At 37.3% G+C, this 15,128-nt stretch overlaps 1 protein-coding gene across 1 annotated transcript in view; it reads right to left on the bottom strand.

The window, feature by feature from the left end:
• The window catches only part of Tdg (Thymine DNA glycosylase), a 156,477-nt gene that overhangs the window by 126,241 nt on the left and 15,108 nt on the right, over nt 1–15,128 (bottom strand). The window contains exon 3 of the mRNA XM_090389716.1: nt 8,860–8,929. Within this exon, the coding sequence (XP_090245842.1) occupies nt 8,860–8,929 (70 nt within the window). The remainder of the gene's footprint in view (nt 1–8,859; nt 8,930–15,128) is intronic.

Genomic DNA, 15,128 nt, shown 5'->3' with positions numbered 1-15,128 from the left:
TTTGTTGACTGTTTGCTTATATCGTTCACTTTTGCATCTGTCTTTTTTAAAAAAAGTGGCATCCCATATCTGTATTATCTTTAGCATGTACACGGGTTTCAAAGAAAGTGCATCACCCCATAAAATTGTAATTGTCGTCCGAATAATGCAAGTATACGGCAATATTTCTTACAGATTGCATCAGATAAGATTGACACGCTCAGGTGATGATGTAATATTGCATCAGCTGTTACATTCAGCTATACAAGCATGCTCTGCAAGAGTTGAAGTCATTCCTTGCTTGTGTCAGGATGGCGAGTTACGTGCAGTTGACGCCACAAGAAAGAGTGGTATTGTTGCTTTACACGAGGAAGGATGTCCTTTCCTTCATATTGCTTGTAATCAGTTGACAGTGAGTAGATTTCTTTCCAAACCCAAGAATACTGGTTCTGCTGATAGGAAAAAAAGAACCAGATGCAAACGAGTCAATACGCCAAAACAGGACCATGTTTTAAGCACTTATGCCTTAAAAACCGTAAAGCTTCTTTTGTCTAAACTGAAAAGAGAATGGGAAGAACATACAGGAGTGGTAGCAAGTGCAGCAACAGTCAGAAGACGCCTCTTCAAAATTGGACTTGTAGCCAGTTGTCCTAAGAAGAAGCCCCTCCTCACACAAAAAATGAAAAAGACACGTTTAATTTGATGTAAGGAGCATGTCAAATGGACCTCAGAGTACTGGAAGTCATTTATTTTCTGGGATGAGAAGAAATTCAACCTGTATGGCTCTGATGGGAGACGATTCATCGCAGACATTGTGAAGAATACCATCCAGACTGTATGGTGTCTACAGTGAAATTCCCTACCAGCAGTTTATAAAAGGTTCCGTAAATGCCAATGGATACCTGGCTATATTGGAAGGCAAATTGCTGCCAACCATTAGAGACCATTTCAACCTGCCAAGTAACTGCATCTTTTGGGATGACTCTGCTCCTTGTCATCGGCTGAAAAGTGTAAGTAGGCACTTCTGTAGTTACTTTAGCTTCATTTCTGCATTACAGGTTCGACAATAATGTGTTTACATTTATTACAGGTGAAAAAATGGTTGGAAGAATGGTCCATTACAACTCTTAGCTGGCCAGAAAACAGCACAGACCTGAATCCTATAGAGAACTTTTGGCATCGCGGGGAATCTGCAGTTGCCAGAAAGAAACCAAAGCCCCTTTGTGAACTTATGGGGATGACATAGCTTGTGTTTGGAACCACAAACTATCAGGTGATTATCTTCAGAAATTGATCTTGTCAATGCCTCAACAATGTGCTGTTGTCAACAAGGCCAGAGGTGGTTCAACTAAATATTAGTTTGCACCTAGTAAACTTTTCATTGTTTTCCATTTAAAATGATTAACTAAAGCAAACTGAGGGCTTCTAATAACATTTCAGCCATAATTGTCGTGTTTACCAAAACTGTTGTATAACGGTTGCAAATACTCACTTTGGAATATTTTGAGAGCACCTGTCAAATATTACTTAGCTTTGCCTTAACTATTAATAAATATCTTTTGTTTATATTTCTATTTGTGATGCTAGTCATTAATGTAACATACCATCGCAAAAAAGGGTTAGAAATGTGAAATTCCTAGTGCACTTTCTTTGAACACCAGTGTATTTCTAGCAATTCTTTTTCATTGGCTGCATTATTGCAATCCATCATCTGTGTTAGTGAAGAGATTTTTACTTAAACAGAATTCACTTCTTTCTGTTTTTGTGCATTTTGAGTAACTGGAAAAGCTGAAGTGGATGGGACTGTATTAACAGCCTGCTCTGACATCCTCTTTTGAGAAGATTGTTGATAATCTGCCAACAGAGATTTTTCCCAATCAACAGGTGATATTAGCATTTTAGCATTAGCATTAGTAGAGGCATTTGATGCAAGAAAGCAAGCTTATGCAGCATCAGCCAAAAAAAAAAAAAAAAAAAAAACCCACTTCCACTTCACCCCTCTGTTCGTTCAAAATACCTGTCCAGCTGAGCCTTAAACTTATTTAGGCTATCAACCTCCACCACAAGGGATGGCAGTCTGTTCCACCAACCTACCACCCGCTGGCTAAAGGCAAATTTCCGCACATCTATCCTACATCTGTCTTTCCTCAATTTGAATTTATGCCCTCTCAGGTGATTTTTCTGAGCTAGAGGAAGAATCCCATCAGCATTGAGCATGCTTAAACCATTCAAGGCTTTATACACCTCTATCAGATCACCTCGCTGGTGCCTAGTCTCCAGACACTGTAATTTGCAAAACTTAAGCCTTTCTTCATAAGAGCACCCCTTTGTTCCATTCACTAATCTTGTTGCCCTTCTCTGTACTCGTTCCATCAGCTCTACATCCTTCTTGAAATGAGGCCTCCAGACCTGTATACAGTACTCTAGGTGTGGCCTGACCATTGCCTTATACAATGGAATAATCACCTCCTTATCCCTGCTGGAAAAATTCCTGTATATCATTGACAATACTCCATGAGCTACTCTTGCAGCCCGTCTGCACTGCTCAGAGAACTTCATATCTGCCTGCACAACCACCCCCAAGTCCCTTTCATTCTCTACCACTGCCAGTGTAGTACCACAGAGTTGATACGTTGCTCTGGGGTTGCTGTTTCCCATGTGTAGTACTTTACATTTGTCAATGTTAAACTTCATTTGCCACCTCTCAGCCCACCTGCTCAACCTTTCCAGATCCTGTTGCAGCAGCATAGTGTCAGTAGTGTCCTTGACAACCCTGCCAACCTTTGTATCATCTGCAAACTTGGACATTAAGCTTGATATACCATCATCAATATCATTTATAAATACAGAAAACAATAATGGACCCAACACTGAGCCCTGAGGGACTCCACTAATAACGTTAGTCCACGATGAGCAGTGTCCATTGATTACCACTCTCTGTCTTCTCCTCCTCAACCACCCCTTTATCCATAGCAGCAATTTGCCTCCAATGTCACACTGCTCCAATTTGTGTAGCAGTCTTCCATGTGCAACAGTATCAAAAGCCTTTCTAAGATCCAAGTATATAATATCAAAGTTATTCCCTGCATCCAGTTCTTTTGTGACTGCATCATAGTATCCAATCAAGTTGGTCAGGCAAGACTTCCCCTTAACAAAACCATGCTGTGTCTGAGCTATAACTGAAGTCTTGTCTAAATGATCCTGCAGTGCTTCTTTAACCAGTGCCTCCATTAATTTTCCTGGAACAGAAGTTAAGCTCACAGGTCTATAATTACTTGTGTCAGCCTTTGATCCTCCTTTGTGAATTGGGGTCACATTTGCACATTTCCAGTCTATGGGTACCTCCCCTGAGTCCAAGGAAGCTCTCATAATTATGGCTAAGGGTTTGCTTACTTCCTTTGCTGCCTCCTTTAATATAACTGGATAGATCCCATCCACCCCGGGTGCCTTTCTTGTGTTTATCTTCAACAGTTTCTCCTCCACTTTACTCCCAGTTATTTCAAGATTCTGTAGCTTACTGCTAGAGTTGAATACACCTCTGGCATTCCCCTCGCTGAATAACTCCTCATGTGTGAATGTCGATGCAAAATATTCATTTAGTTTGTTAGCTACCTGAGCAGGATCATCAACAGTTGACCCATCAATATCAAGTGGACCAATCTGATTCATCCCCTTCCTTCTAGAGTTTACATAAGTAAAGAACTCTTTGCTGTTTTTCTTTGCATCCCTTGCCAAATATTTCTCGTAATCTGCCTTCGCCTGCCTAACCTCCTTTGTAACTTGGTTGCATATCAACTTGTATCTATCATAGGCTTCTGTGTCATGTGTTAATTTATATGTATCCCATGCATTTTTCTTCTCTGCCATATGCCTCATTAGTTCATCTGACATCCATTTTGGCCTAAACCTTGAACAATATTTCTTAGTTGGTATGTAAAGCCTAGTGGCTTCCAAGATAAGTTCTTTGAATGCTTCCCATTTTGCATTTGCGGTTGGTAACATCATCAGTTGGTACCACTGTATAGAATTTAAATACTGTCTCAGTCCATCGTAGTCGCCTTTACGGAAGCAATAACCCTTCCCTTTACCCCTAATGGTAGTTACCTCTTTCAGTAAATCCCACTTCAGCACACTGTGATCACTGCCACCTAGTGGTTCATTTATCTTCAGATTCTTAATGCATGAAGAATCACTGCTGATAATCAAATCAAGAGTATTACTCCCTCTAGTTGCCTCCCGAACATGCTGATGTAGAAAACAATCATCCAATAAATCCACAAAAGCCCTGCTAGTGTGTGAGTAACCAGCCCCCAAATTCCAGTCAATATCTGGGAAATTAAAATCTCCCATTATAAGACTCTCTGATTTACTGGCCCACTCTATTTCCCTGTACAGTTCCTTATTATACTCATCAGAGTCATTAGGCCTATAGCACACTCCTACTCTCAATTTTGATCTCCCAATGCTTATGTCACACCAAACTGACTCAACACTGCACTGTCCAGCGATGTCGACTGGCTTCACTTCCTTGGTTTTTATGTGTTTCTTAACTAATAGCATAACCCCTCCCCCCTTCCTATCCTGTCTATCCTTTCTGTAGACGTTGTATTCCCCAAATTGCAGTTCTGCATCCCTTATATCTGTGTGACACCACGTCTCTGATATCCCAACAATATCTGCCTTTGATGTTTTGAGCAATACCTCAAATTCATCAAATTTATTTACTAAACTCCTAGCATTGGTGTACACGCAAGTATACCTGCACCTGTTTCTATTCTTAGCTACCCTAACACAACCCATGTGTTTACTTGTACCGCAATGGCTCCCAGCAGTCTCTGAAATACCATGCATCTTGTTTTTCAGGCTTCTGCTCATTCTAATAGAAGCAGTGCAAGAATCTCTTTCACCTCTGCCAGTGGCTACTGTCAATCTATTGGTCTTTGTCTCCCCCCAAGCTAGCAGTTTTCCGACCCACCTAACACTGCCTCGATAGCATCAGCAAATATTCTTGCACCCTTTCTATTTCAGAAGAATAGTATTCAGAAGAAGAATATATTCAGAAGAATAGTTATCTTTGTCTGTATTGCTATTGTTTCGTATTTTTGGGGTAGCTAACTGCTGCTTAGGTACCTTTTGGAGTGTTAACAACAACTTGTTTTCTTGATTCCTGGTATAACTATATTCTATCTTGTACTTTTGGATTTTTTTTTATAATTTCCACATCTCACAGGCTTTGGAGCATGCTGGATGAGAGTTTGCATAGCAAGGCGATTCTGCATTATAGTTCTCTTGTGTATGGTCCTTGGATTCACAGCCGCAGCAAATTTAGTCTCCCTGGCATGTTTGTGAATAGACAAATTTTCAGCACTTATAGCATCTTATCAGGTTTGGTATATATATATATGGTTAAATACCATACAAGAAATAGTCTTCTTTTACTGTTGTTGGTAAGACTGAAGGTAAGCATAATGTTACGAGTAGATACAAGTTCATCTTTTTTAGCCATCATATTTTTTTGCGTGTGTGATTTTTTGTTCTTGCACTATTTCTTCCTCCAATAAGTTTTAGTAAACCTGAGTCTGCTATGACTCCCTTGGAGGTGTTTACAGTTGTACGAAGAGGTTACCTGAATGGGAATTCCATTAAAAGATGATAGTTTAAGCAGACCTTCAGTATGCTTTTGTGTCACTGTTTCTATGATGTCTCCTAATTGTAGTCTTTTAATGACTTAGGTGGATGGACAAGCAGCATTTTCTAAACATTTCTGAATAAGAAATTTTATTCATAGGTTGATTCGTCAGGAGTGGATTATGAGAAATGGTGCATGGTGTTGTTTGTGCATTTCTCTTCTCACTCTTTTTGGATATGAGACATCATGAATGGTCTCAGAGACTCGATATGTTGAGCCCATGGGCTCCAGCAGTGGAAAAGAATGGGAATCCATTTGGCTCCTTTTTGCTCTTCCACCCAGGTTACTAGCCCAGCCACGGGGAAGCAGGAGCAGTGCCTTGCGAAAATATAAAGAAAGGTAGCTTTCCTTTCCCGCTCTCTTCGAGAACTTTTTGCAAGAAGAGCTGCTTTCAAATAACAAGATTTAATGAAAATTATCTGGAAATTAAATATAATAATATAGTCACTTTGAAGAATCACAGTTATGGCACAGATATTGCTTAGTCACAAATCGCTTGGCATCCAAAGCCAATATGTTTCATGTGGGAATAAGTTCACTGTCTTTTTTACATGATTTATTTTGCTTATCTTTAGTTACATTCATGAAGTTTCACTCTTCATGAATGTAAGTAGTCTGCAAATGTCCCTTTTGGAAGTACTAACGTAGCATGGGTCTCAACCAAAGGTCGAGATCTTAACCAGAGCTTCAGAATGCTTATGGATTACTGTTTCAACAAGTAAACCTCTGGATCTGAGTGTTTCTCCATTCTGGGTGAACCTGCTACATTTTTTTGAATTATAAATGGTGAAATGGTACTCAGAGATTTGGGCAAACGAGTGCAAATTAAAGAATATTGGATATTCCTGTACATCTATGTGGGATCTTTTTGACTGAGATAAGTTGAGGCTTGATCAGTTTATTTCATGTCAGATGGAGAAGAGCAAAAATTAAATAACTGTACAAATTAAACAACTTTAATATTCTCTATAATTGACTCAGTGGGGAGAAGATGCTTTGCAATCATTTGGGAAATTGCCATGTTGACTTCCCAAGGGAGTGAGTGATCACAGCAATCCCCCACGTGTAATTCCAAAGCATCTTTTCCTCGGGTCTAAGGCATCTTCCATTTCCCTTCCACAGGATCAAGAACAAATGTACACATATACTACTGATATCAACAATGTGTATTACCAAAGTGTTGGTTTTTTTTTTTTTTGGTAGTTGTTGGCACATAGGCTTCTGTGGCCATAATGCCATAATGCACTTCCCAAAGTTTTTGCAGTACTTTGATCCAAACCAGAGGCGGGAATCGAACCCACGACCTTTGGGTTGCCAGGCCCAAAGTGTTGGTAATACACATATTCTTCTCATAAGGATTAATGTAATGGGTGATGTATACCCATCACCCCTTACATTAATCCTTATGGGACAAATTGTCAGTGCTTCAGCTAATTACCATATACAGTACATGGACAACCAGAGATAAATATGAAAAAGAAAGTCTGATTTCTATTTGTCCAATTTTAATGAAATCTGGAGATTTGAAAACTTTCTGAAAGAGACAAATATAAAATTTTCTGAAAATCCATTAATACTGAAGGATGCCAAAGTTAATAAGTGCTTTACTAATTTCAAATATGTCTAAAAAAGCCTACCAACATGTAAAAAAAAAAAAAAAAAAGTATAATACGTATATATATATATATATATGTATGGTCACTTTATTAGGTACACCTACCTAATGGCAAGTGAATACCCCCCCCCCCCACACACACACTTTATGCTCAGAACAGCCTGGATTCATCAAGACATGACTTAAACAGTGTTGAAGGCATGCCATAGGGATGATGGTCCTTGTTGCTGCAATTGCTTCCTGAAGACAGGGTAGATGCAGATTACTACTACACAAAACTTTTTTTCATCTCATCCTACAGATGCTCAAGTGCATTGAGATTTGGTGACAGGAAAGGATGCCACACTAGGCTCAATTCACTCTATATATTCCTGGAACCAGTTCTGTACAATTGTCATATGACATGGCTCATTATCCTGTTGGAAGAACCCATTCATACAGGGAGACACTGAAACATTGTAAGGATGTGCCTGGTTAGAAACAATTTCCAAATAACCTGTAGCACCCTTAATAACCTATGGTAGCAGTTCCCAAACTGGGGTCACCAGACCCCTGGGGATCTGCAGACCAGTTCCAGAGGGTCTGCTAAACGATCCTTTGGAACTGGTCAAATTATTCGTTCTGTGTATAGCAAATTGATGATAGATAAAGATAGATGATGATAGATTATATATTTATGTAAAAATAAGAATAAAGTTGAGTTGTTTTAAACATAAAAATTTTAATTTTTTCAGAAAACCCAGATCGCAGATCCCTATATATAGGGGTCCGTGAACTTTTTTTCATTTTTGAAAAAAAAACTTTTTTTTTTTTTCTTGTTTTGAAGGGATCCATAGATCTGAGTAGTTTGGGAACCACTCACCTATGGTATCAAGTACCCTATGTATATCACAAAAACACACCATTACACCATCTCCAGCCTGAATTGTTGGCACGGATAAAATGGGACCACAAACTCAGCTGTTTTCATAATATTCTGGTCCTCCCATTAGCAGGAATGAGGATTTGCCAGATCAGGTATGTTTTTCTAATCATCACACTGTCCAGTGTTGGTGTTCTTAAGCTTACTGTAACCAGTTTTTTGCTGATGAGTGGAACCCAGTTTGGTTCAGCTGACAAGGGATGACAAGCTGTGCATTCTGAAATGCCTTTTTGGTTACCATGTTTTTGTTATATGATTGACTAACTTTTCTGTTACTCTGCTGTCCTGCCAGCCTGCGATGGCTGAATGTTATCCAGTTACTGCACCAATCTTGATAAACTTAGACACAATCATAAATGAAAATCCCAGCAGAAAAAAAGGCTGCAGTTTTGAAATTACTCATATGTTTGAGTATGCCATGGTAGTCAGTGCCACACATTCAAAGGTACTTAAATCTTTTGTCTTGCTCATTCTTGCATACCTACAGCATCCCTACATATCTGCCCACCTGTTATACTGCATAGTAAGACACATGATGCTGTCACTATAGGAGCCCTCCATTTCATGGAAAGGGCATGTGTATTTAAAGTGGCCACTCAGTGTATAATGTATATGGCAAAATATATATATAAATAAATGCAGACTTCTACTTACAAAAATGATTTCCAGGACCTGCATAATGATGTCCTTTGAATGCTGCCATAAGACCTGGATTTATGCCAATCTAAAAAAAGGCACAAAAACTGTATTTATGTGTGTAATGATAATCATCACGTTTATGATATAGACAGGATGGCTCAAAAGTAGACAAATATTGTTTGAAATATAATATATATATAAAAAACATTTAATTTAAAACTTCAAACTTATATTCTTATTTCCTTAAAAAAATCAATGTGAAAATGAAATAAATCAGAAGCACTCCAAAAGAAAAAAAAAACAAGAACTTTAGAGATACTAAGAACTACAAGACAGGAGAAGAAAACAAGACATGCATGCCACATCAGCAACATAATAAATTAAAATTTCCAATAAGAAAAAGCATTTTATCCTTAATACTCAGAACAAGCCACACAGTAAGCACACTGATATAAACCCAATACTTAACAAAAATGAAGTTGTCAATCACATTAAAACTTGCATTACATGTTGAAGCCAATCTGAGAATGAGTCAGATAATTAAACCCCCCTCCCTCATCAATAAGTGAAAACCAATTTAGCAGAAAGTAATTGCGATATCATACCCTTCACCGCTACTCACTTAAATTTTTCAGAACAGTGTTTTCTTTCTAATTAATTTATGACCCAAGAAAAGTGATTGTTATCATATTTCTTTTCAAGAATTACCAGTTCTTTAATAATTTTATTTTACTTCATTCTCAGCAGAACTACTGCTTTATTGTATACATTTTCAATGTGCATGTGGTATATATAGAGACCTGACTGTAGCTAAGCATATTGCCAGAGGAGATGCCTTTCTGTATGCTAGGTGATAGGGTCAGGGGTTGGGGGGGAGAGAGAGAGGGGGGAGAGAGAGAGAATTCAGCTGCTTGAAGAAAAGGGTTCTTTCCCTCAAAGGAATTAAATTAGGGGCCCATTGAATATTCAGCTGCCCATCTTAATGCCTACCTTCATGAATCTGAACATAGTAGTGCTGAAAATCTGAATGTCAATAATTTGAAACGTCAATAATCCAAACAAGTCAGCATTTATTTTTTCTTTTATGCTGGTTCCATAAAATAATTACAGTAAGCACCAGTTATTGTGATCATGTTTGCAAAACGGAGTAAAAAGATTCTGAACAGAGTTTTATTTTAATTTTATTTTAAAGGAAAGCAGAAATTTAACAACTGAACTAAAGACAGATTTTAAATAGATTTTCAAAAGGGGAAAGTGGGTCTTCATCAGCAAAATTTTATGAGGTTGGAAAGTCAACCTTAACAAACATTAAAACAACAAAGAAATATTTTGAAGTTTGCATCAAAACTTGATTCAGATGGAGCAAAAAAAAAAAAAAAAGAAGAAGAAGAAGAAGAAGAAGAAAAAAAAAAAGAAAAATTATGAGTACAGCTAATGACCATCCCTCCAAGATGCCATTTATTTGTGGTTCACACACGGACAAAGTTTCACACACAGACAGACTCTTCACACATGAGTCACCTATGCCATTCTTGTCTCGGTCATAATATCCTGTGACAATATCATTAACAACATTAGCAAATTTCCACTAAATATTTATCCACTTTTATAGGAAAGCATGCAATTCCCTTTTCAGTACACAAATCAATTAGATAACATGGATAGCCTATTCAATTGCTCAATCTTCTCTTCCAAACTCCAGTTACTCATACTACTCCAGTTTTTAAGCCTACAATAACAAGACCATTTTCAATACTGTCAGACAGTTTTCTAAAGGACTCTCATATGCATTCAAGTTGGTCAACAGAAGATGCCCAATACTGTACCCCATACATACTGTACCTTCCAACACTTGAAATGAGAATAAGCTGTTTCGATTTGAGAATTTAATTTAATTTTTAAAATTTTATTTTTTTTTGTTAGGGAAGGTCATCACAATCTCTTTAGAATCTCTGTATATATGATGTGGAAAATGAAAACAGCACATTTTCAAAACCATTACTAATTTTCCTCTGTGTACAATTTCACTAACAATACCTGCCTGTTTTTTTTTTCTTAAATATCCATATTTTTTTGCTGTTTCACAATCCAGAAACATACATCCAAACAGTGCACATGCATGATTAGCAGGACTCAGAGGGAGATTATGCAAATAAGCATTCAATGCATGAAACTATTAGGACTATTTTTGTGGAGAAGCGTGCTGTAACAGCATTCAGGAACTTCATTTAAACACATGTCAGGAGTGCCATTATGAAGAAATACATGCTTTATACTAATTACTTTTAATGTTCAATGAATACATTATTATATAAATTATAAATAAATATTTATTACTATGATGTTTGATTATTGCCTTTCATTAGCACGTACACCACCAAATGAAAGATTTTAAATTTCAATAAAGCTACAGCTAGATTGGCTTAATGTTCAGCTGAATCACCAGTTTGAAATAAAAAAAATGACAACAGCCCAATGGGTATACTGAAAATATAATGCAAACCAGATTGAATTATAAAATAAATGCATTCTGGAATCTCTTTTCCCCGACAGAAACAGTATTGAACACTATCATATTCATTTTGAAATGTCATACCTATTTTTGCATTTCTTGCTATGCACTGTACATTATTCTTATGTTTATTTGTTCGTAAATTTCTAATTACAATGCATTTCCCACTACTTGTAACTGAAAATTCACTTCTACATACAGTACACAAAGCAAACGAGTTAGCATTCCCAGATTTCATAGCAAAGAAAAAATGTGTATACATCTTCCTAAAAATTCTATCATATTTCTTTGCCACCTTACTGAAGACCACTATTAAATCAAATTTATCTTTTCATCACACATGGTTAAAAAAACAGTTTAAGATTATGTGACATACTCTGCAATAAGTAACATGCTATGCATTCTGCATATTTTATGCAATATAAACTAGCACGCCTGATGGTAATGGTCAATTCATTAACTAGAGATAAACAATGAAATTAGGACAAATTCACAGAACTGTTTTAAAAAATTTTGAATTTAACAGCATAGCATCAGTTTTACTTTTTTTTTTTTTTTTTGTAAAAAATACAAGAAAAATAATTATTTTAGTGTTAGTAATGGCCATATGATGCAAGGAAGCCTAAGGCTTATGCTGCACCAGCCAAAAAAAAAAAAGGGAGTAAAATAAAATGAAATAAACAACTTATCCATTTAACTCCTCCCATAGGAGGAGTTAAATGGATAGGTTAAATGGTTAAACTTCTCCACCCCAACACGTTAACTTGAATTTACAGTCCCTAGTTCTAGAATCATTTATAACCATGAAAATTTCGTCCTCATTCATTTTACTTTTGCCTCTCAGAGCCTTAAACACCTCTATCAAGTTTCCAAGCTGTATACAACCAACATATTTGAAGTCATTCCTCATATGGATGCCATTTTGCCGATCTCACCAAGCAAGTTACCTGTCTTTGGGCCCTTTTAAGAAGCTCAATGTCTTTTTTTATTTTTTTTATTTTCCACAATACAGTATGTCCCTTCATAAGGGACTTACGAAGCAGTCAGATATGACAGTTTTGTAAGTCCCTTTCTTCCACTGCTGACTTTATTTTAACTCCACCAAGTGTATAAGTTATTTTGAGGTTGCTGTTCCCCAGGTGTAAGACCTGAATTAAAGCATAGCTGCCACTTTTCTGACAACCGTCCTTGAAGTCTTTCTAGGTCACTCTGAAGAAGCTCTGCTTGGTGGTGATCATTAACTACTCTACCAATCTTTACATCATCTGCAAATTTAGATATCACGCCCTCTACCCCTTCATTGATGTCATTTAAGAAAATCAAAAACAACGGTGGTCCCAATACTGATTCTTGAGAAACCCAACTTCTTACATTAACCCAATCTGAGGAATAAACATTTATCACAACCCCTTGTCTACTTCCCTGAAGCCTGCTATCCATCTAAGGATTTTCCCTGTGATTCCAACCTGTTCCACCTTATAAAGTAACCACTTATGTGGGACTGAGTCAAATGCTTTGCTGAAATCTAAATAAACAATGTTGAAATTATACCCTGAATCTAGCTCATGAGTGACCCTGTCAAAATAGCTAACCAGATTTGTTAAACACGATTTTTCTTTTTACAAAACCATGTTACGTATCCTTCAAAATTACATTTCTATCTAAGTGCTCCTGAATTCCACTCTTGATCATTGCCTCTATGAGTTCCCCTACTACTGAAGTTAGACTGACCAGTCAGTAATTTCCCACTACATTCTTAAAGACTGCCTTTATGTATTGGCAAACTTCACGCTCTCGCTCTCAGGATGGTGAGCAGAAGGGGTCCAAAAAAAAAAAAAAAACAAGTCTGGTAAATCTGGAGAACATGCAACTATGTGTATAACACAGACAGAACACCATGAATTGTTCTAACAGCCCATAACACACTGCTCAGAGAATTTCAAATTTACTTCAAAGTCTTTTTTATTTTATTTATTATTTTTTTTTTTATCAACTACCTTGAGTTTATTGCTAGCGCCAAGTGATACATACATCAACATAAAATTACTGCTAACCAAATGCAAGACTCTCCATTTACTTAGCCCACTGATATCGTTTTGGCCCATCAAAATAATTTATCCAAACCTCATTTAAGTAGCCTTGTTGTATTTAGACTAAGGCGCATTTAGGGCTAGAGCCTCAAGCTGCGAACAAATTTAGACTATGTATATAAAGTGCTTAGCATCATAATACACAGCCATTTCTGAATAAACAGAAAATTTTTAAGGTGGCATCGTTTTAGGTTATATCTCATATTGTGAATACCTTCACAACGAGTTGCCATGATATTGCACTACTTCGAATAAGTAACGCTTCACCTAAGGAGAAGACTAGTGTTACTTATTCTCAGATAGGTACCACCACCCAGACAGCACTGTTTCAGGGCTATTTGGCCCTTCGTCAGTGAGTGGGTAGGTACCCAAGTGATGCAATGATGGCAAAAACAGTTATGAAGTATAACTCCACAATATGAGAGATGCCTGATGGTGTATGATGTATTTAGACTAAGGCGCATTTAGGGCTAGAGCCTCAAGCTGCGAACAAATTTAGACTATGTATATAAAGTGCTTAGCATCATAATACACAGCCATTTCTGAATAAACAGAAAATTTTTAAGGTGGCATCGTTTTAGGTTATATCTCATATTGTGAATACCTTCACAACGAGTTGCCATGATATTGCACTACTTCGAATAAGTAACGCTTCACCTAAGGAGAAGACTAGTGTTACTTATTCTCAGATAGGTACCACCACCCAGACAGCACTGTTTCAGGGCTATTTGGCCCTTCGTCAGTGAGTGGGTAGGTACCCAAGTGATGCAATGATGGCAAAAACAGTTATGAAGTATAACTCCACAATATGAGAGATGCCTGATGGTGTATGATGTATTTAGACTAAGGCGCATTTAGGGCTAGAGCCTCAAGCTGCGAACAAATTTAGACTATGTATATAAAGTGCTTAGCATCACTAGTCTTCTCCTTAGGTGAAGCGTTACTTATTCGAAGTAGTGCAATATCATGGCAACTCGTTGTGAAGGTATTCACAATATGAGATATAACCTAAAACGATGCCACCTTAAAAATTTTCTGTTTATTCAGAAATGGCTGTGTATTATGATGCTAAGCACTTTATATACATAGTCTAAATTTGTTCGCAGCTTGAGGCTCTAGCCCTAAATGCGCCTTAGTCTAAATACATCATACACCATCAGGCATCTCTCATATTGTGGAGTTATACTTCATAACTGTTTTTGCCATCATTGCATCACTTGGGTACCTACCCACTCACTGACGAAGGGCCAAATAGCCCTGAAACAGTGCTGTCTGGGTGGTGGTACCTATCTGAGAATAAGTAACACTAGTCTTCTCCTTAGGTGAAGCGTTACTTATTCGAAGTAGTGCAATATCATGGCAACTCGTTGTGAAGGTATTCACAATATGAGATATAACCTAAAACGATTCCACCTTAAAAATTTTCTGTTTATTCAGAAATGGCTGTGTATTATGATGCTAAGCACTTTATATACGTAGCCTTGTTGCTATGATTAACAGAACAGAATGCCTTTATTGACAGAATAGTTATAAAGGATGGTTATAATTAAAGCATCACTTTTTCTGATGACTGCTTAAAAAAAGTTCCAAAACATCTGTCAGGAGCAATTGTTGCTGTGTATACTTGGTAAGGTACTGCTTGGTATGAAGACTGTGATGTTCACACAATACGGTATGATAAC

Source organism: Mastigoproctus giganteus, chromosome 1, assembly GCF_048544385.1.
Source record: "Mastigoproctus giganteus isolate SK-2022 chromosome 1, ASM4854438v1, whole genome shotgun sequence".
Lineage (NCBI taxonomy): Eukaryota > Metazoa > Arthropoda > Arachnida > Uropygi > Thelyphonidae > Mastigoproctus > Mastigoproctus giganteus.
This window is presented reverse-complemented; position numbering and strand designations above follow the sequence as displayed.